General features: G+C 43.3%; 1 protein-coding gene across 1 annotated transcript; it reads left to right on the forward strand.

Annotated features, from left to right (window-relative positions):
- The first annotated feature begins 1,010 nt into the window (after window positions 1–1,010).
- On the forward strand, window positions 1,011–20,620 carry LOC125708157 (zinc finger protein 106-like). Its single transcript, XM_048975743.1, has 21 exons — window positions 1,011–1,084; window positions 1,216–1,277; window positions 3,560–3,754; window positions 5,658–7,481; window positions 7,775–8,213; window positions 8,319–8,388; window positions 10,411–10,565; window positions 10,733–10,793; window positions 11,236–11,601; window positions 11,688–12,579; window positions 12,904–12,953; window positions 13,495–13,640; window positions 13,720–13,854; window positions 14,478–14,594; window positions 14,697–14,888; window positions 15,443–15,505; window positions 15,755–15,874; window positions 15,989–16,060; window positions 16,689–16,760; window positions 16,921–17,067; window positions 17,725–20,620. The coding sequence occupies exons 1-21, from the start codon at window positions 1,031–1,033 to the stop codon at window positions 17,779–17,781; spliced, it is 5,289 nt and encodes a 1,762-aa protein (XP_048831700.1). The 5' UTR covers window positions 1,011–1,030; the 3' UTR covers window positions 17,782–20,620.
- Window positions 20,621–21,798: the final 1,178 nt, after the last annotated feature.

Genomic DNA, 21,798 nt, shown 5'->3' on the forward strand with positions numbered 1-21,798 from the left:
ACCGGGTCAAGGAAGTAAGGGCTGGAATTCCAATGAGGCGTTTCAGGCAGATTAGAGGAGAGTGGTTTCTGTGGTGACAGTTACTCCCTTTTGGCGTGTACTTGGGCCATGAGTCACTGCAGACCATTTATATGCACATAAAGCTATATAACAGTGGTCTTCACTACGCGCCCCCTGGAGGCCAATGTGGTGGCATGTGACTGAGTAAATAAATAAGCAAATTAGAACTGGCAGCTAAGTAGTAAACTAAAAATCAAGTGAAGCAGCATCAAGATGACTTCCAGCTAACTAGCTTTTAAAAACTGATTGGTGGCCTCCAGTCCACCTCCATGCTGGTAAGCGTGGCCCTCACCTAAAATTCAGTGAAGAACATTGCTACTGTGTAGAACGCTAAAGGAATGGAAAGGGAAGAACCGGAAAAGCAGAACAGGGCACCTTTAAGGACAATATTCATAAAGTGTATTCATCAGAACCACTTATTTGAAAGGCACTACCCTTTGTGTCCTGAGGTACACAGAGGCTTCTTGCTAACCCAGTCTCAAGAGTGCAAGTTACACCCAGAAGATCTGGGTTTCAATTGCTTCTATTTCCGTGAGACCAGTCACTGGCCGTAAAACTGAACTGTCAAGGACAGTGACGGCAAAAGACAACATGAAAGACTGCAGTCAGTAAGGGGAAGGTGGCGATTTCAAAACCAACTGTCTGTCGTATTGAAGGAATGGTTTTAAACATTTGGAAATAATATTAATAGCTATAACAAAAGAATGTATAACAGAATTTACTAACCAATACTTAAATATGTCGATTGTAGTAAATTGTGATTTTAAATAAAATGATGACAAGAATAATTGTATTTCCAAGATAATGGATTAAAAATATTTTTTTCACTAAGCAAGAATGTGTGTCATTTCGTTTATTATAACCATCACATTGTATATTACAGAAATTGTATTGTGTCTTTAAGCTTTTGATTCTACCTTGCGTTTTTCTCCCTTTAGTAATGGTGTGATGTCCAGTCAGCAGGCCCAGAATGGAGAGGGAAAGGATATGCATCCTCTGTCACATTGTCTACAACTCAAAGCAAGTAAGAGGCTATGTTTTTGTTTTATTATTCGAGATGTATGCAGTGCATTATGGGAGGCATCTCTGCCTTCAGTGTTCCTGCTGAGAGCCAGAATTGAGTCACACTGGTTGTTTGTCCCCTCACCCTAACAGGAAATGGATGAGCACGTGAGGAGCATGCTGCACCACCGTGAGCTTGAGAACCTCAAGGGCCGGTGAGCACCCATCCTAAGTACCTTCCATATGTGCTGTGAGAAAAATAAGTACCCTTCTGTTCTTTTGAGGGTACAGTTACTTGTCACTGGGGCTGTACCCACAAGAGTCTGCCAGTTGTACCTGTAGCTGCAGGTAAATGTACTTTTTAAGGTGAAGAAATTGACTCTGAGGAATATTCTTGTACCATTGGGGGCACATTAATGTTTTTTGTACCTTGGGGTACAAAAGCATACCGGGCTGTACCCTTTTTTGACAGTGCATGTTCAAAAATATACACATTATACACATTTCCTTGTCAGCATTTGAGGTCATTTCCAAATGACTGTTATATTAATGGAATTAATGAGGCCTCAACTGGTCAAGGCAGAACAGTTTTTGTTTTTTTTTTTATTTTTATTATTAATCAGCATTGTGAATAAATCACAAGAGTGTATTATGCTCAGAGAGAGAGAGACACATACACACACGCACACACACAGGTGAAAGTAAAGCCTGGGGTCAGGGCCCAGGGTCAGCCGCCTGGTCACCCTGGGACACTTTTCTGGGTTAGGGGCTTTGCCCAAGTCTGCTGTCCACAGAGTTCAAAAGGGTGACCTTCTGATTACAAGTCGTAACCTGCAGAGCTACATAGTGATATTAAAAAGTGACTGAATTAGAAAATAAAACAGTAAAAATGGCATCCATATATATACCCCTATTGTACATGATTTAAGGAACAGCTTTCAAGAAAACATCCCCGTAAAAATGGAGGCATCCTGTTAACACAATGTGAACAATGTGTCAGTGTTCTATATTATAATATTACAGTTTGATTTTATTACCTTCTCCTACATGTAAAGACAAAAAAACCGAGCCTTTATCCTCTGCACAACAGTTGTCTACTTTTAGTACTTTTAGGTCAATAAGGAGGAATTGTTGTACCAAACAGATTTAACTTTTCCAACTCATAATAAGTTGTGCATGTTTTTTGTGAAGGGCTAGTTTATCGGTCAAGTCATATTTAAAGTCTTATTTAAAGCTGTATCTGTTTATTAATCCATGAAAGTGCACTGGTCTCACTTTGCGGCCTGCATTTCTGCGCAGTATTGCCTCTCTGTAAATGTGCGCCATTCTAAAATGGAGCCACATGTGTCCTGTCCTGCCCTCCATTACATATGAACCAAGGCAGCTGCCCCAGCTGGGGCTTAAATATAGAAACAGCAAGTAAAACCCATCAAGTGGAATAATGGCGACTGTTTCAAGTTACAGGTGCTATAGATCTATGACATACTGTGCATGTGTGAGATAAGACTAGAGGACGATGGGACAAACTCCTGTCGACCTCTTTGAAGTCGTAGTGATACGAGGGTTGAAATTCCTGGAGTCAAACCAATAATATCAAGTATGTTTCTAAGTACACTTAGAAAGGACCAATCATAGCAAGAACCTATCACGAGGTAGTCAGCCATACTGCTGTCCGTGTTCAAAAACAGCTCTGACTCCTATTTAAGGCATAACCTTAAAAAGTTCTTAAATATAACTGGACAGAAGACTATAAAAGGAGAAAGGCGGGAAAAAAAACAAGTAAAGATAACCCTGCTTGGCCTATTTTATTTATCTGACACAGATTAGAAGGTGAAACAGACCAATAAGGTCTCTATCAGTGTTCCGGAATGTCATTCTTCAAAGGGGGAGGAGCCGCCTGTTGAGGCTTCAGTTACAGCCGATTTAGGATTGGTCAGAATGGCATGTAGTGCTGCAGCCCAAGGGAGGGAGTGCGCTCCTGGAACAGCACCATACCGCTAGCTAAATGCGCATACTGGGTGTTTCTGGCCGCAGAGCAGCCCACACCACCATGAGGGCGCACTAGGCTGAAGCCCCTTGGAAGAGGGTGCTCCGGTCTCCCTCCGTATCCCAGCGCAGCTGTCGTTGGGTTGACATGCTACCAACAGGCCCTTTGGCACCGCCTGCTGTCATCCAGCTCTGAAAGCAAGCAGAAGGCCTGCAATAGTTCAGGAAGATTCATTCTCCAAAAATACATATAACCTATATATATTTCAAGGGTTTTTCTGAAGAACTCAAGAAAAATAAGTCATTTGCCTCCTGAACTTTGTAATAAGACTTTTGACGTCTCGCTATTTCTTTGACTTTAAATTGAAATAAATTTTTTTTTTAGTACCACAAGTGGGTTCACCTTCTCCGGAAGACCAGCACAACTCAACTGAACCGGATCCGGTGCCACCAGTCGCTAAGCAATGCCAGTGGGGAGCATTAACCGCCCCCTGTCCGCCTCCGTCCCCAGGGACTGCAGCCACGAGTGCCGGGTTTGCCGGGTGTCGGTGGTGGGCCTGACGGAGTACGCCAGTCACATCTCCAGCCCCCTGCACAAGCAGCGTGTGCAGGCGCGCTGGCGTGAGGACACGGGGGCCGGCCGGCAGGAGAGGTACTTCCATGAGGAATTGGCGTGCCTCATCGAGAAACGGAAGGAGCTTAATCGGTGAGAGTCTGTTGTCTGTGTTATAGTGCCAGCATTATTGGACGGGATAGTAAAAGCAATAGTTGTTTGTTTAATTTCACTTTACAGAAGTTATTACTTAACATTTGATATGTAAGTGTACTGTTGTGAGTCTATGGATGTTCATATTTGTGATTTGAGCTTGAAGAGTGAAGGTTTCAAACTGTTCCTTTGTAAGAACTGCTGACAATGTGTCGCTTTTGACTTTAACTTTTGATTGATCAGCAAGTGTGTAAAGTTCTAATCTATTTGTGTAGGTTAAAAAGGCATTTTATCTTCGGCGTGAGATGACAGAAATACCAGGGACACAGAAGCAAAAAAGAGATCACATGCCCAACAAAGAACTTGCTGATAATGTTAACTTAATCACTGTGCTGCCGGTTATCATCGGTCCATCATCTTTTTCATGAGTCTCTGCACAGGGGTCTAATTTAATCCATTCGAAAACAAGGCACTGACCTGGCTCATATATCAGTGGCAGCCATGGCCTAAAACAGCAATGCATTCAGCTTTCTCCTTTTACGAGGGCAGACGCATTTGTGCTCTTCAGCTTCTATGACATGGAAACACTGCATTTACTCTTAGAGTATGCCAAGTCAGAAACTGTGCTGAACGTTACTCGGGTATAAATTCAGTGCAAAAGCATATGGTTGTACTCTGGTGTCTTGCAATAAAGGCAGTGCCTGTGGTGTATTTATATCTCACTGTGTCGTTATGGTAGCTAATGGAACTGACCTACAGTGGAGAAATAGCACACTGTAGCATTCGTCTATGACTAGATATTTTGGTGAAAAGTTCAGACTGGGTTAAATGTAGCTTCTGTGAATCACGGTACGAATAAATGACTTAGACTTTTCTTTTTTATCTATGTATATTTATATATATATATTTTTTTTACAAATGTTACTGAGTACTACTGGCGCCATGTTAAATTCTTGAGTATAATATTTCCAAGGCTGGGATGTTCGTCTTTTCTGTATTACAAACGCATGAGAAATTCAGTGTGAGAGTCGGTGATTAGTGTGCAGGGAAAGGTAAATCACAGGGATTTGGGTCGTGCGAATTAGCCGGACAGCTGAGTTAGTACGGTCACGCTTAGATAGATGTATGAGGGGTGTTTAATATAAGCAGCAGCTGATGTTCAGTCGCTGCCGGTCACAGTCTAAATCGTGTCTCAGCTGTAACGTCTCAGGTCATCAGCTTATTTAATAACAATTTGCAGAACTGGATCCGTTCGTACACTGATGATGTTATAGTAGTTAGCCTGTTAAATATAGGAAGAATAAATTAATTGGGAAATTCCCGACTGCATTTTATTTGCTATTTATAGTGTTGCTTTGCTTGACTTGATACGCTACCGGTCTTTACTAGTCCAGGTAAAATGTAGTTTAAAGCTGGAAAAAAGTTGTCTTGCGAATATTAGTAATTCAGTTGAATAACCTGAGCCTCGTACGTTATAACAGTGATTCCCAACCGGGGGTACGCGTACCCCTAGTGGTACGCGAGCACATTACAGGGGGTACGTGGAAAAAATTTTTATATTTAATTTCCCTGATGATGGGTAAATATTATCAGCCATTCCATTAGCTGTGCCCTGGTATAGAAAGAAAATCTATCTGGGATGGGTTGCTTAATGAATTAAATGTTCAAGTTATGGAGATTTAATAAAATGTTTTAAATTTGATAATCAGTTGTACGTTCTACTTTTATTGAATCATCAACACATTTGACAAAGGGGGTACTTGTGGTATGAGAATCTCTCAGGGGGTACACAATTCAAAAAAGGTTGGGAAACACTGCGTTATAACATGGATTTTCCGTTTGTATTCTGAATGTGACGTATTGCTTTTTAATGTTGCATTTCTATGCTAAATTGCTCTCATAGGATTGAGGAGGAGGAAGCAAAAAAACAGACCAAAAAGGAAGAAGAGCGGCTTAAGCAGCAGAAACATCAAATGGAACAGCAACGGGTCCAGCGGAAGGATGGGCAGCAGCGCTGGGGCTACCCTAGATACCCTCAGCTCTCGAAAGGCTTCAGCATGCCCAGCTGGCAGGGAAATGGAGGTGAATGGGGCTCGGCAAGGGTGCTGCAGGACCGACCGTGGTCCTCTCGCCATCAGAGCCGGGCTGCCACCTGGCATGCTGAGGGAGGTGCTGACCTCCAGAAGTGGCGGTCTGTCGATGAAGCAGTGGGAGGCTTGGGAAGCGCCGCGTCGGGAGTCGGAACACGGGAGTATGTGGGAATCCCCCTGCGACAGAAACACCACATCTCTTTGCCAAGTAGCGACTGCAGCAGTAACCTAAGCCGGGGTGGCAGGTTCTACTGGGACCAGATGAAAGAACCTCTCCACAAGCAGGTAGAGGCAGACTTCAGAAGTGACGGTCTTCCCCGGTTGGATGCCATTAACTTCAGGAAGGGACATGGTGCCCACACTCAAGAACATGAAGAATGGTCTGAAGGTCTTCAAAGCCACATGGCTGGGGATCAGAGCAAAGATGGAACTTCTGGGGACAAAAGCAAGGGAAGGGCCTCTAATCTCAAAGAAAAAGTGAATCGCTGGGCGCCCTACCCTCCTGCCAAGTACAATGAGATGATGCCCTGGAAGGAAGTCAGCGACTGTGTGTCTGAAGACTATCCCACAGTGACACCTGGCCTGGAACAGAACACAAAGTCAGATTCTGATTTGCTGCAATGCAACACACAGTCAGTTCATACGTCAGGGAGGGAATTGGGAGGATGGTATGGTGTCTCCTCAGCTCCTCAGAATGACCAGGGTAAAGATCGAGAGCATTCAGAAAGCAGTAGCCTGGCTTTGTCCTCTTCTATATTTAGAGAACCAACATCTGGAACCTTTTCCAAATCCAAATCTATTCCCGACCATAGACCCTCCACTTGTGACTCCACTGAATTGAAACCTCACGAAATCACCTTAAACTCTCCAAAGAATCATGAGCCAAATTCACAAGACCAGAGACTCACTGAGCTGATGGGGAAAACCAAAGCTTTTTTAAAGGAGAATTCAGAGCCTGTTAATGCATCAACAGCAGAAGTCAGTATGGAGACTGTACTGTTTATAGAGGAGAAACAGGGGCCAGACGGCATTGAATGTGAGGCTGGAGAAGAGAGAGAATTATTTAAGGCGAACAAGAATCTCAACAGTGGTTACTCCACAGAAGGATCCAGACTCGCTTGCTCCTTGCAGTCCATCCAAGTGAGCACTTCAACCTGTAACATCGCAGAACATTCTGTTCCTTCAATTCTCGACCAAGGAAACAAAGTGGATATAAAGGAAGCAGGACACCAAGAAGAAGACGACGGCAGAGAATTAGCAGAGCAGACGATACATACGATGGACGAAGGATTTGGTTCGGACAATGAAGCTGCCAAGAAGGGTCGTGTGCCGCAGTGCTCCAGCTCTGAGGTGCCTGACCTTAGCAAGCTAGGCCTCCCTGCCTCTCTGAAGCGAGACCTGACGAGGCACATCGGCTCGAAGCATAAGACGGGGACCCATGAGCCCAACCTGAATATCGCCCGGCGTATCCGCAGCCTTAGTGGCATTCGGAAGGGTGAAGCGGAGAATGACTCTGGCCTGAAGCCGACCCTCCGGCAAATCATCAGCTGCTGTGGGTCCCGGAGGAACGTGAACTGGGACCAGGTGTATCTTGAGGTGTGCAGGAGGAGGCAGGAGCAGGGAAGAGGCATGCCAAGGTGAGACGGATTTGGGTTTAAGCCTGAGCACGGGAAGATCACGAAAATGTCCTCTTAACCTTAAGTCAAGATTACTTGGATTAATGCACCACTGTTATTGTGGATTTTTTCTTAAGGAATCATGTTTTTAATATAACAATAAACATATAATTCATATTTAACTAACTAATTTATGCGATATCCTGCTGAAATGGTCATTTTAAAGCATGGCCTGAACTATTATAATCGTAGCAGTGTTCACCATCTAAGTGTGTCTAGTCGTGATTTTTTATTTTTTTTAAACCATCCCGCAGGTTTGGGATTGAGATGGTGACGCAGGTTCAGTATGAAGAAGACATTCCCTTCGCAGAGGGATTTGACTGGAAGCCTGACTCTGCCTTGAACGGGGGCACCCAGCGCGAGCGTAGTTTCTCAGAGAGCAGCCTGGTGACGGATCATACCACCACCACCACGTTAGCACTGTTCGCAAGAGCCACGCACAGCACGGACACATCAAAGATGGACCTGCCCGGCAGAGGAACTGGCAGTGACGCGTCAGCAACATCTGGGCCAGCTTGTGTGAAAGCAGAACTGGAGGGGGGCATGAGAGGGGGCTGCATATCAACTGTGGACCTTTCAGAGCCACAGAAAGTCGCCCAGGGCCATGAGTCTATAGAGGGGTATAGCAGCTGTACTTCTGGGCCAGAGATAAATGATATGCAGCAGGCTGGAAAAAAGCGGAGGGCAGCAGGGGTGAGTTACGTTACGTTAACGAATTGTAAACGTAACGTTAAATACTTATTTCATTTATAGTAACATCTTCTGTAATACTAATGAAAACTCTGTTTTATTTTTCAGGATGTTCCATCCCCGGAAATTCCCAGCCTGGAACGAAAGAGCAAGAGGATGAAAATCAAATCTAAAAAAGGCATGCTTTTAATTTTAAGTTTTATGTTTTTATATATATATATCAGAAAAATCTGGAAAATTTTATTACACTTTTATCAAATTAACAACTGAAAAATTATTACATTTTCGGAAGTTATTACGCTATTGGCAGTTATTACGTGATCGACTGCTACAATGTGCACGAGTGCAATGACGGTACAAAAACAAACATAGGTTTACCTTAACCTGGCCAGTGATCATGTCGGCATTGACTCAGAGCTGTCCAGTTACAGTTGTTAGTGCTGCTGGTTGGGAGGATGCATTTTTCAGTGTTAGGTCACTGGTAGAAGGGAACCCCAACAGTGGTTCTTGGCACGTCGGAGTGGGACAAGCCAGTAGCTTGTGGATACAAGATCATGGTCATGTCTGATGCTTTTACCATCGGCCACATTGTCTAGGTTCAGCCAGTCCTCCTGACCATTTTTTTTTGTTTGCCTTGCAAACTCTTTCATGATGAGGCTGCATCCTCAGACCACTGCATAGCACATTACATCAGCTACTATGGACTGACAAAACATGCTCAGTAGCTTGTAGATGTGTACATCGAAAGGCCTCCATCGTTTCAAAACCAATAGCCTGCTTTGGCCTTTTTGAGTGTAGAACACAATATTTCACAATATACCCTGTTCTGACATCAGAGGTGGAAAGTTCAGGTTTAGAAAGCACAAATCCAGACCAAGATTCAATCAGTTTAATACTGTATAAAGACTAGTCATAGAATACTCTGTTTGGCTAAAACAAAAATCTTCGTCTGGAGTTTTACTTTCTGGACCTGAACTTTCCACTTCTGCCTGACAAACATCATTTGAGTACCTCATTGTCTTCATGCTGTTGAGAAGCCTCCTGCTGGATTGTAGGAGTTAGAATAGCTTTTGGCCTGGGCTGTTTGGTAATTCCATACTTGTGCACTGCAGCGGTCCATGTATCTGCTCGATAGATGGCAGTGCAGTCCTAGCGATCAAATGGGCTGACTGAACAATCCTGTCTATGACCTTCCTGTACTATGCTCCAGCATACCATGCCATCATATCATTGGCGATTAGCCCCCACTCCCCCCGCAAGAAGGGATACCATCATATCTGGCAGGCTTGTGGACTTTGCCCTTGCTCGAAGTCTCCCCCACATCCTGTTTATACAGTTGCAGCTCAGATTCTTCTGGTTCGCTGGAAGCTTTGAATTTCCTTGCATTTTGAGTATCAAGCCATGCATAGAAGTTAATCAGCTCATCCGATAGCAACATCGGCAGTTGTAATCTGACACCTCTGTCCTTCGTAGTAAGTAAAAGCCTGCATGCTGTTCCTCAAACCCCTTTGCGGACCCCTACAGATCTCTGCCTGGTTCTGGTCAAACCTGGTTCTCCTGAACCACTCATGCATGTCTCTCTCTGTGAGAACACAAGCACAGTCTTTGATATAGTCACCATATCTGCTTCACCCTGTGAGACCGAGGGATGATATTTTCAGCCTCACTTTGTATCCTGGGTGCAACAGGACGAAAGTGTGGACTGATGTGCTGAAATTTAGGTTTTTGAACTTGCTGGCGTTTTTCTATGGGGAAGTCCTTGTGATGTATTGTGAATCTGCTGGTCCGAATTGGGAATGCATGGGTTAGGGCAGGTTTTTATGGAGAGAATTTATCCTGTGCTTATTATGCATAATGAATGCTTTATGAAGCTCTCATATATAATGCACTGTAGATACTTTTATAATGCAGTACAAAGCATGCTTAATTCTTATCAACCATTATAATGCATTATGAAGGCATCTATAGTGCATTATAGAATGTGAATACATGTGTGATTAAGAAGCTCTGTCGGCAGTCCTTTGTTACATCTGCAGCATCCTCCCTCCCAACATTCTTTGTTGTGAAATGTAATTTGAATCTTCAGAAGTGAACTGGTTGAGACCCCCTGGTATAGTGGGTCTGTGAGATTTGTGTATGAGTGTCCGTAGCCGGCACATGTGACCTGAGCGGTCCGCTGTCTGTCTACTGTCTGCTGTAGAGCGCTCCCAGGTGGACCAGCTTCTAGCCGTGTCACTGCGGGAGGAGCAGCTGAGCGGCTCCCTTCAGGCGGTGGATGCCAGCCTGATCCAGGCACGTGCCGCTCTGCAGGCCACATACATGGAGGTACAGCGACTCCTGCTGGTGAAGCAGCAGGTGAGGAGTCACACATGCCTTCATCTCGCACCCTGTTGTTCGTCTTTGAAAGGTCCATGGGGAAAATTATCTTACAGATTTGGTTTATATGAAATTTACATATGAACTTTTACTCTCTCACTTGATACTGACTTTTGACGTGTGCGTTTTGATCTCTTGTCCCTCAGGTTACCATGGAAATGAGCACACTCAGGACAAAACGCATTGAGATTCTGCAGGGGATGAAAGGTAACATTAAGCATTTCGACGGCGTAATTAGCATTTATTTTTTGATTCCCAGTATGTATAGAAATATTACATACTAAAGTGTGTGTGTGTGTGTGGTCCAGGTATACCTTACTTTATGAGGACCAAATGTCCCCACAACGTAACGAATACCCTTTTTTTTTTTACCTTATGGGGACCAGTTTCCTGGGAATCTCTATTTTATAAAAATCCGTGACTGCAATGAAAAAACTAAAAATGCAAAAACTCTTGTATTTTGTTTGGTTACTTATGGTTATGGTTAGGGCTGGGTAGGTTAAGGTTGTCATAGTTAGCATTAGCATTTTCCCCATAGAAATGAATGAGTGGTCCCCAAAAAGATGTGATTACACGACTGTGTGTGTGTGTGTGTGTGTGTGTGTGAATCAGACTGGTATGACCACCTCCCTCTTGTCTGTGTGTGCAGAGGAATATACTGACATTGCTGAACCAGGAGAGAAGGCCACTGCGGAGGAACCGGCAGCAGCTGCTACATCCACTTTGCCGGCGTCTGCTCTGCCCACATCCACTCTGTCATCTTCTCTTTCCCCTCCGACTAACACCCCCTGCCATGTCTCCGGGACACCCTCCCAAAACGTCCCGCCCCCTTCCTCGGAACGCCCTGCCAGCAGCCCTTCACTGCCCTCTGCTGATGCCACCGCTGCCATGAATAACCTACACGTCCAGGGTGACCCTCCCTTCCAGTGTATTCTGCCTCCTGACTCTCTTGGCAGGGTTCTCCTCGACTTGCATGATGCATCTCAGGAGGCTTCCTGTAACACCAAAAATGCAGGTACGGATTCCCTTACCATCACACGTCTTTCCTTCGTCCCGTGTTTGCTTGGTCTTTAATACATGATCTACCTCTTCCACCCACAGACCAAAGCCCGTCCATTCCGACCCGTAGCTTATCGGCAGAGAGTCGACAGGCCAGTTTTGACTCCCAGGAGAGTGCGAGTGTACACTCGGAACACAGCCAGGATTACTTGAAGGGTGGCGGCTTCACAGGGTCTGTGCAGTATCTGTCTGGTGGTCACCTGCAGGACCCGACAGCACTGGTCAAGAAGTGTCCTGCTTCAGCCCCCATTGAGGACACAGGTGACAAGACCGTCCGGGCCACTGCACCAACCAGCCATAGAGACTCCGGTCTTGTTGCCACGGAAACGGTGTCAGGGAGTCAGGGCGGCAGGGCAGGCCGGCCATGTACCCCCCAACGGGAAGCCCAGCCCTCACTCCCCTCAACGCTTCCTGAGTCCAAGAGCGGGAACCGCGTCCGGAGGCTAAAGAAGAAGAAGATGCTGCGGAAAGCCCTCGGCGGCGATCAGCCGGAGAACAGTGACACCGAGCTGGATGGAGAACCCGTGGGTCGCCCGGTCCGCAAGCTGAAATCCAGAAAGAAAGCCAAAGGATCGCCGGTCAGCACGTCTTCTGTGGTCACGAAGGGTAAGGAGCAGGATGCCACAGTAGATGGGAAAGTTTCACCCCCGTCAAGGTACAAGCAGCATAATGAAGACGTGGACAGCATGGCTGATTCCTGCTTAAAAATGGTGGAACTCCCTCAAGCAAAATTCTCCAAAGCTATCTCAGTTGAGTCCTCCGACTCCGACGATGGGTCCACTCTTCATACCCCAGCCTCAAAGAAGTCATCGACTTCAAATGCCCTGTCACCCCCGCCCGCAATGCCCAAGGCAGAACCCCCGGCATTGGCCTGCGATGAGGTCACCTCAACCAGCGAGTTGGATGCCATTTCTAGACCCAAGACTTGCTCAAAGTAAGACTGCTACATTTAATTCGCTTTGACAATAGGTAAAAATATGTAATTGTTATATAGAAGAGGAGAGACCACGTTTTGGATTCCTCATCAACATAGTTTTTTCACTACAGGTTTTTTGTGATTGCATTTTGCTAAGACGGATAACACAAGTGAGAAAGTTATGGTATGATCAGGTTGTTCTCAAAGATGTTTGGGTGCAGCGAATGGATTTGGAGATGGACCTCTTACTGGGTTCTAGGTACAACTAGATTCATTATAGGTAATGTTTAATGAATGGAACTGTGTTTCTGAAATAATTTTGTTTTTTTTTTTTTCTTTCAGTAAAATGCAACAATGTCTTCCCTCCGTGAAAGAGTCAAAGCTACATTCAGGTTAGTCCCACTTACAGGAAGTCCAGTTACTTTAACGATATAATTTTTGAACTTGCAATAAACACGTGAAGCTTGCAATGATCATTTTATCGCCTGTCGTTTCATGCGGTTCTGGTTTTGTGGAAACAAACTGGCTCTCATCTTCCCAGAACCTCCCGCGTTCTTAGCTGACATGTCACGGTCTAACCTTGTGACCAAGCAAAATTACTATGCCTCAGATTCAGTAGACAAATATAGGCTCTGATGACCCAAAATTTCTTTTTAAGGGCGAAATATTCTTAGATCTATTGGCATCTTACTTTTCACACCATTAGTTGTTTCTGCGTGGACCATGTTATACCCATAGATGAAATGGCATAAAAAATTTACTCCCAAAAGAGGCTGGTGCACCTGTACATTTTTCTTTAATTATACCTAGACTTCATAAAGTGGGATTTTGAAATATACTGGTTTTAGAAGCTTGAAGGTAGATCTGGGTTGTGCACATTAGGGATGCATCTCCTGTTACATTGTGTAAAACTAGCATGGTTTTGTGTTGCAGATGTGTCTTTGCAGCCTGGAGATGAGGAAGAACTCTGTGAGGGTCTGTTTGAAGGCCACCAAGCGGCTATCAGCGCCATGCAGATCCATAACGGTCTGCTGTACACATGTTCTGGAGATCGCACGGTCCGGGCATTCGACCTGGCGGTACGTCTGCCGCTGCAGGCTGCCAGTCACACAGCGGCTCTTCGCGGTTCCGTCCTGAATCCTTTCGTTTTCTTTGCAGAACCGTAAATGCGTGGCTGTGTTTGAGGGTCACAGCACAAAGGTGAACTGTTTGCTAGTGTTGTCTGGACCAGGGCTACAGCAGCGCCTGTACACGGGTTCGAGTGACCAGACCATCCGCTGCTACAGCTTAAAAGTACCTTTTCGTTCCATTTTTTAAATCTGCATTGATATTCCTATACCTGAATGCGTGTGTGTGTACATTTGCAGTACTGTGTAGTCTTAGCCAGTCAAAGGAAATGTTTAATGCTATTTATCTACTTAGTAAGGGTATATGTGCTCAGAAAAAAAAACGCAATTTAACATATGAAAATTAAGAGTAACACAACAAAAACTACCAAGAATTTCCTCCGTTCTCCAAAAATGTACCGATAACTTGTGGTTGGTTAGAACGCAGCTTCACTTCCCAAACCTCTCCTCAGGGGCACCCCGGCCGTTCCATGTATTTCGTTACATTTCACATCCAGCTCAATTAATTCATTTAATTAGTTTAAGAAAGTCAGTGAGGTATTGATTAGCTACAGGTGATGGGGTACTGGTCAAGTCAAAAAATATGTGGCTATGTTGGATGGTTGTTGCAAACACTGGGATGACTGGGGTTTTAAACTGGCCAAGCTGACACACGTTGACAGACGTAGTATCATAGTTCTACACCAGCATGAAGATTATTTGAGCATCATTTTCTTAGACTGCCTAAGACTTTTGCACAGTACTGTACACACTGCATAACTGTTTATAAATTGTAATTTTTTTTTGCAGACTAAAGAGTGTCAGGATCAGTTTGTTCTATCAGACCGAGTGCTGTGCCTCCACAGCCGGTGGAAGATTCTGTACGCCGGCCTTGCCAATGGAACGGTGGTCAGTTTCAGTCTGAAGGTGAGCTGTCGCCAAACTCTGAAGACTCTGTAGGTTGCTGGGTTTGACACCATAACGGTTTCCGTCTCTTTTTAAGCATCCATCTTTGTCTTTCATGACCAGACCAAGCGACAGCTGGACGTGTTCGAGTGCCATGGACCCCGTGCGGTGAGCTGCCTGGCGTCGGCGCAGGAGGGCGCACGGCGCCTCCTGCTGGTCGGCTCCTACGACTGCACCATCAGTGTGCGAGATGCCAAGAGCGGCCTGCTGCTTCGCACGCTGGAAGGACACACCAAAACGGTGCTCTGCATGAAGGTAAGGGGTCCCGGCACAGTCACAGCCAGAACATTAGCAGGAGCCCACAGTCCAACCTGCTCCCATCCACAGATCTGCAGATGCATGCAAACAGCATTGCACATAGATAGATATAGGAAAAATTCTATGTTGTGAGACAGGCATACCATACCAGTCAAAAGTCTGGACACACTTAACCAAAAAAAAGTTTATTTGTACTTTTCTCTACATCGTAGAATGATTAAGTAACATATAAAACATATGTTCAGTTATGCATTGACTAATAAAATTAATTTGTCGGGGGGGGCAGCTCTGTGGGTTGGGACTCAGAAGGTTGCTGGTTCAAATCCAATTAAAATGAATTTGAGGAAGCACTTCTTTACACAGCTTGTAGTTAGAGTATGGAATAGTCTCCCTGTTAGTGTAGCGCAAGGTAAAACCCTGGGTTCCTTTAAATCAGAGCTGGAGAAGATTTTAACAACTCAGCTGTTAGTTAAGTTCTCCCCAAACGAGCTTGATGTGCTGAATGGCCTCCTCTCATTTGTAAATTTCTTATGTTCTTATGTTGTCCTTAGGTGGTGAATGACTTGGTCTTCAGTGGTTCCAGTGACCAATCAGTTCATGCTTATAACATTCATGTAAGTCTGAAATAGAGCTACTTAATTTATGGCATAATTCTTTTGACGCACCATAGTCCTTCTCCATGTAACGTAGAATTACTCTTGACTGAAGAATTTCTCCAGTTTCTATTCATTTTTTTTTTACCAAGAGTCACACAATATTTATTTCATTACACCTATATATTTTTTATTTTTGTATTGCAAAACTATTGCCTTCTGTGTTACTTCTTTGTTTACCGTTGTGAATTTGTCCTCCTTTACATACAGACGGGAGAACTAGTGCGGATCTATAAGGGTCACAGTCATGCTGTCACTGCGATAACTATCATGGGAAAGGTGATGGTCACTGCATGTCTGGACAAACTGGTACGCGTCTACGAGTTGCAGGTAAAGCAGCTCACGTCACGTATTCTGGTGAGATTTCAGAATTCAACATTTCTTTAAGACTCGTCCGATCACTTATGTCTGCGCTGTATGTGTGTGTTTGTTTTTGTTTGATAGTCACACAACCAGCTACAGGTGTACGGCGGACACAAGGACATGGTGATGTGTATGGCTTTGCACAAGGGCATGGTGAGTGCGATCACGCAACGGATATTGTAGAAGGACAACTACTGCTGAAATACAATAATTATGTTCGAAAGTGCTTTACATTAACTGCGCCCTTATAATACCTTTATAATGTATTTATAGAACATTCAGTGCACCTGATAAAGACAAACATTAAAAATGTATAATCATATAATTAGAGGTACAAGGTTCAGGTTCAAGATCAGACCAAGATTTTGTTTCACTCAACCCATTGAATATATACAGTCACATTCACAGAGTAACTCAACTGGTTGGCATAAACAAAATCCTGGTCTGGATTTGAACTTTATGAACCTGAACTTTCCACCTTGCATATGTTTGTTATTAAAGCATAGTAAAGCTGTTAAGGCGTACTAGGATGTTAAGGTATACTTAAATGCTGCTTATGAATGTTCTGTGATTGCATTATGCAGCTGCAGCTAATGTTAAATGCTACCTTCTGGCTACGGACAGAATAACATGACATTTGTCCAGAGTCTATTTTATGGTTTCAGTCTAGCGTGGATATTTTACTTAAGCATTTTCTCAAAGGTAAAATGTGTAGCTGCTAAGAATCACTTGGTCACTTTCTAAGTACTAATGAAGACGCCTAATACTGTCCACACTCTAGATCTACACCGGCTGCTATGATGGGAGTGTGCAGGCCGTCAGGCTCAACCTGATTAAGAACCATCGCTGCTGGGTGAGCTGTGGGATTGCAAAGGGGAACGGAGGATACTCACTCGCCTAACCTATTTAGAAAATGAACCGCCACTGGAGATTCACCCATTTCATTGTGACTTCATTTCAGCAGTATTCGTGGATGTACATGCATGTGAGTTAATTTCATCCTCCCTCTTCAGTGGCAGGGCTGCTCTGTAGTATTTGGTGTAATGGAGCATCTACAGCAGCACGTGCTCACTGAGCACGTCAGTCCGAACCTCCATACGCTCAGGTGCCGCTGGAGGAACTGCGACGCGCTCTTCAGCACACGTAATAACTCCAAGCAGGTATGGGAAACGCCCACTGAAATCCAGAAGGGGACCATCTCATAGTTTGGACAAAACGTGCAACCTTACAGCTGACCATTGTTAAACAGAATCACTTTTCAATGTTTGTGTATAAGTGTGTGGTCATGTGTATATTCTGTGTAATATTTGTATGTATATGTTGCATGTATATGTGATAAAAACCTATTGTTTTGACCTTGTGGGGACATCGTTTTATTAAAATCTGACCAGACTCAAAATACCAAAAATGCCAAAAGTGCTGTATATTGTTTGGTTACTTATGGCTAGGGTTAGGGTTACGCTTAAGGCTGTTATTGTTGGGGTTAGGGTTACGCTTAAGGCTGTTATTGTTGGGGTTAGGGTTACGCTTAAGGCTGTTATTGTTGGGGTTAGGGTTACGCTTAAGGCTGTTATTGTTGGGGTTAGGGTTACGCTTAAGGCTGTTATTGTTGGGGTTAGGGTTACGCTTAAGGCTGTTATTGTTGGGGTTAGGGTTACGCTTAAGGCTGTTATTGTTGGGGTTAGGGTTTTGCCCATAAAAATGAATGGACAGTCCCCACAAAGACGTGAGTGTGAGTGTGTACACAACACATTGCTTGTAATTACATTGCTTACACAACTGTGTAATGACATTGCTTGTTTCCCCCACTTCAATAGGACGCCCCCAAACACATGCTGAGACACACAGAGGAGGACTGCAAGCTGGATACCTGAGGGGGGGGACAGTGGTGAACATTTTACTTCCCATATTGGGCGGATATCAATGATCAAATGATACATACATATGAAACAATGTTTGTATCATCAATACTTAAATACATGACTTGGAGTGTAATTCGGAATTGCTGTATGAGCTCCTGTACTATTTCAACAGCCTAATAAATGGCAGTTACACATTAGCAGTAAGATATTTTCTGCATTTTGGTTTGAAAACAGTATCTCCTATGGTTTGGTTTTAAAAAACGACTGGATTTGTTTAGGTACCAGAAGTAAACTTATGCCTAGAACATATACAGTACAGTGCTTCTTACTACAACTCTCTGTCATGGATGTAAGTCTTTGATAAAAACCGTAACACTATATTATATGTTTTGAATGGACTTAAAGTGACCAGGTGGAACCAAAGCGGCCTGCCGTCCTTAATGGTAACTGTCATGTGGGCTTTAGCAATTTCTAATAACTCCCAGTTTGCTCTGGGAACCAGTGAAAAGGTATGGAGGACAGGGGAGACCGGTGTCAAGTAGAAGTATGAATGCATTATATTTTATTGGGAATCCTCTGTTTCCTGCTTCCACTTCTATAATCCCAGCTGCCCTGGTTTATTTTATATTGTTATAAAATCATATATTATTTATCTTAATGTTTTTCAACCTTGGTATTGACTGGTGCATTAGCTAAAGTGAAGTTAAACTTGTGTTAACAGGAAACTTGCAATAAATGTTGTTACATTTAGTTTATTGTGTGTTAAGGAATACAAGTAATTGTGAAAAGTAACAATTTAAAATTGCTTTCCTCCTTAAAATGAATATTATACCAAATTAAAAAAATCATTTGCCACTAGTCCTTAAACAATTAACCGTACCCTTAATTTAAAATAGTTAAAAATTTATATATTCATTTTAAATCTGTCTCAGAGGCTTAGTGGAACACCTTCATACAGAGTATCTGCTCTCAGAACCAAGGTTTAAAAACAATATTCAGATTGAATCACTGCACAGAAGTGCTGAGCAATTCAGCCTCTGTATCCTAGCAACCATATTCCACTGCTTGTTGATGTAGGGGGGTTGTTCCTCCTCCTGTTACTACGTATATATATTTTACTGATTGTGTTTAAGGAACGTTTCCAGTTCTTAAACTGCAGACCAAATAATGCCGAGGAAAATAAGACTTTAAAAAGAAACTTAAAGAGAGGTACAAGAATCTAATTGCTGTCTTAAAAACAGCATCAAACTGTTTGAAAATCTTGATAGTAGTTGATTGTATGGCATGGAGAGGAATATGCTTTGTTGTCATTTTAAATGAGTGACGGGATTTATGTTTCTGTTGAGGTTCTGTTGCTGAGTTAGTTTTTGGCTGCCACTGTGAAATGCTTCTCCTTCCCAACTGAAGCTGCTCTGGACTGGACTCCTGTGGGAGATATTTGCACTGCAGATATAAAGGCCAAAGCAAATGGATATTTAGACTGCAGTGGGTATTTTTCCTAAATTTTGAAGTTTTAGTTTGGAGCATTATATATTTGTAAGCCTTTAAGACTTCATCTAGGACCTCATTTCACTTACAGTTGCTTAGGAATTTTTGATTCTTAATCTGCCAGTTAAGTTGTTTGCCAGTTCCTGAGTGTAGTGAAGCTCTTTGTTGTAAAACTCAGTTTGAGGGTGTTGTGATAGGATCTGTTTGCAGTGATGGTAAGAGAGCAGAGTAGTATTGGTTTTATGTGTTTGAAAAGATTACTGTGTGTTTGAGTCTACACTAATTGTGTGAACGCCTGTTGAGATTTCGGTTTTAAGGCAAGATAATGGGAGAGGTTGTTTTTAGAAGTGTGAATCATTGAGGTGCCTCAAGAGTCTCAAAACCAGGGTGCGTTTTTGTATTTGCTTTTGATATTATTCATTATTTATAATGTTACTATTAGAAATAATGAAATGTAAGGTGGCATTGCATACCTAGTGAAAGGGACCCTACGAAGGTCCTCAATTGTGTGCCTTTCCCAGTGGTTTCTGGTTAATCTTTCTAACCGGCTAATATTTTAAAATAATGAATAATTTAAAAGACTTGCAGAGTCTTTACGTGGGTTGGCTTTTTCCAAGTTCAACTTAATAATCTATTTTATTGTAGCAAGACTGACGACAAATTAGTGTTTTAAGGATGATTTAAAGTTGAAGTTGTTTTGCATAAGCTCAGTTGATAAGTGCAGTGTTTTTTTGTAGTTAATGACTGCTAGGAGGCAGAAAGAGTAAAAAGGGAAGAGCGAAGGTGCTCTATCCTATTGGAAAAGGGTTTCACTCCACTATTTTGGGTGTGTGTGAGGGAGCAGACATAGTGACGGAAAATACGAATGTGGACGTAGGGTTTGGGGAGAGAATTACGCAGCAGACCTCCGTGCCAAACTCTGAGCATGGCAGCACTCAGCAAAAACAGGCCTGGCCAGAAAGATTGGTTTTAGATAATAAATGTGCTTTTTCCTATGCTAGAAGATTTTAAACGTCAACTTAAATAGCAGGTGAAGCGCAGTTCTCAGCATGAGAGTACATGAGAATGATGGCAGCTGGTGCGCAGTGAAATGGGAGGTTGCGTTACGTCACTGGCTGTGAAATGACACTGAGCTGCCTTTTCTCCTGCCGTCTCTCGCCTTCTGCAGACACCCCCCAGTAACCGTGCTGTTGCTTTCACATTCTGCAGAGTGAAACATAAGCATGTATTTTTTTTCTTCTTACCTGTTCTTTTTGAGTTTCTTTGACGAAGTATTTTTTCCTACAGGCTGCTTTTTCTGTGCCAAGCTGTGAACTTGAGAGACTTTTTGTAATATTACAATCAATAAACTCGTTTAAAACACTGTTGTTGAGTGGTCTTTTTGTTTTTAGCAATTAAATGACAAATGTTTTACTGCAAGCATGTGTAATAAATTACCTAACTTGGAGCAGTAGTATACCCGTACTAATAGGTAAAAAAATAAAATAAACGGCGTCATTGCGAAGGTACAGTTTGAAGGAAAATGTGAATACGAGCAGGGTGATTGAAAACCTTGCTAGTTAGGATGAAAAGATCCGTGTTCTAAAGGGTCATGGAAGAGCCCTCACGTTGTGTGCTTGTGTTTCACCTACTTCCCGCAGGCAGACAACTTGCATCACTCACCATAAATGCAACAAGATTAAAAAATAGCTTCTTCCCCAGTGCTGTCAGACTCCTCAACAGGTCTCCTGCTTGTAAGCAAAGAGTGCAGCCGTCTAAGAATTCAAAGGTTTTATATGTTACATGCAAGGTATGCAGTCGCACTGCAACCTGCAAGGCGGTGGACTCTGCCATTGTAAGAATTAGTGAAAAGCAGTAAAATATAAAGCAACAGTATAATAAATAGGTAACAAATGTTTTTATTTGCATCAGAACAGACCCCTGACAATCTGCTCATACATTATACCTGCACAATGATTCATGGTTCATGCACTACATGAATGGATGCATTGCACTACGCAAATTTGCACAACTGTATTTATCGCATACCTTACATTTGTATTTTTTTTACAAACACAATTACATACCTCTTCATCGTGGTTTTTGTGCATTGCATTTATTCTCTGTCTGTAATTGTTAGTTGTCTATTGTCTAGTTGTCTAGAGTAGTATGTATGACAATGACGATTCTGCTTCTGATTACCATAAACCCTAATAAAACTTACTAAAGGAGACCCAAAAGACTGTCAGGACTACCTACCGGCATTTACTCTCCTAGCACAGCTGTCAAAACTCCTGCAAGTTCAGTCTGCCAGTCCCATCCATCTGTGCACGTGCAGGAAATTCTATATCAGACTATCCATCCATTCTTCATCACCATGGAGACTCAGAGCTCTAAGGAGTACACCAGTCTATTGCTACGCACGCACTCACAGAAAGTAAGTCCACACAGACGTGTGGAGGACACGCCAGCTTGACATACGTGCACAGACACACACTCAGGGCAGGAGTCAAGCGGCTAACCCTGGGGCTGTGAGCGTATACAGCAGCGCTAACCACTGAG

This window comes from Brienomyrus brachyistius, chromosome 14, assembly GCF_023856365.1.
Source record: "Brienomyrus brachyistius isolate T26 chromosome 14, BBRACH_0.4, whole genome shotgun sequence".
Lineage (NCBI taxonomy): Eukaryota > Metazoa > Chordata > Actinopteri > Osteoglossiformes > Mormyridae > Brienomyrus > Brienomyrus brachyistius.

Bases quoted from the DNA above. Each gene is read 5' to 3' on its own strand.
- LOC125708157 (XM_048975743.1), top strand. From the start codon at position 1,031: ATGGAGAGGGAAAGGATATGCATCCTCTGTCACATTGTCTACAACTCA. The intron at 8,389-10,410 runs GCATGCTTTTAA...TGTCTGCTGTAG, and splicing joins GAAAATCAAATCTAAAAAAG to AGCGCTCCCAGGTGGACCAG. The intron at 15,875-15,988 runs GTAAAGCAGCTC...TTTGTTTGATAG, and splicing joins TACGCGTCTACGAGTTGCAG to TCACACAACCAGCTACAGGT.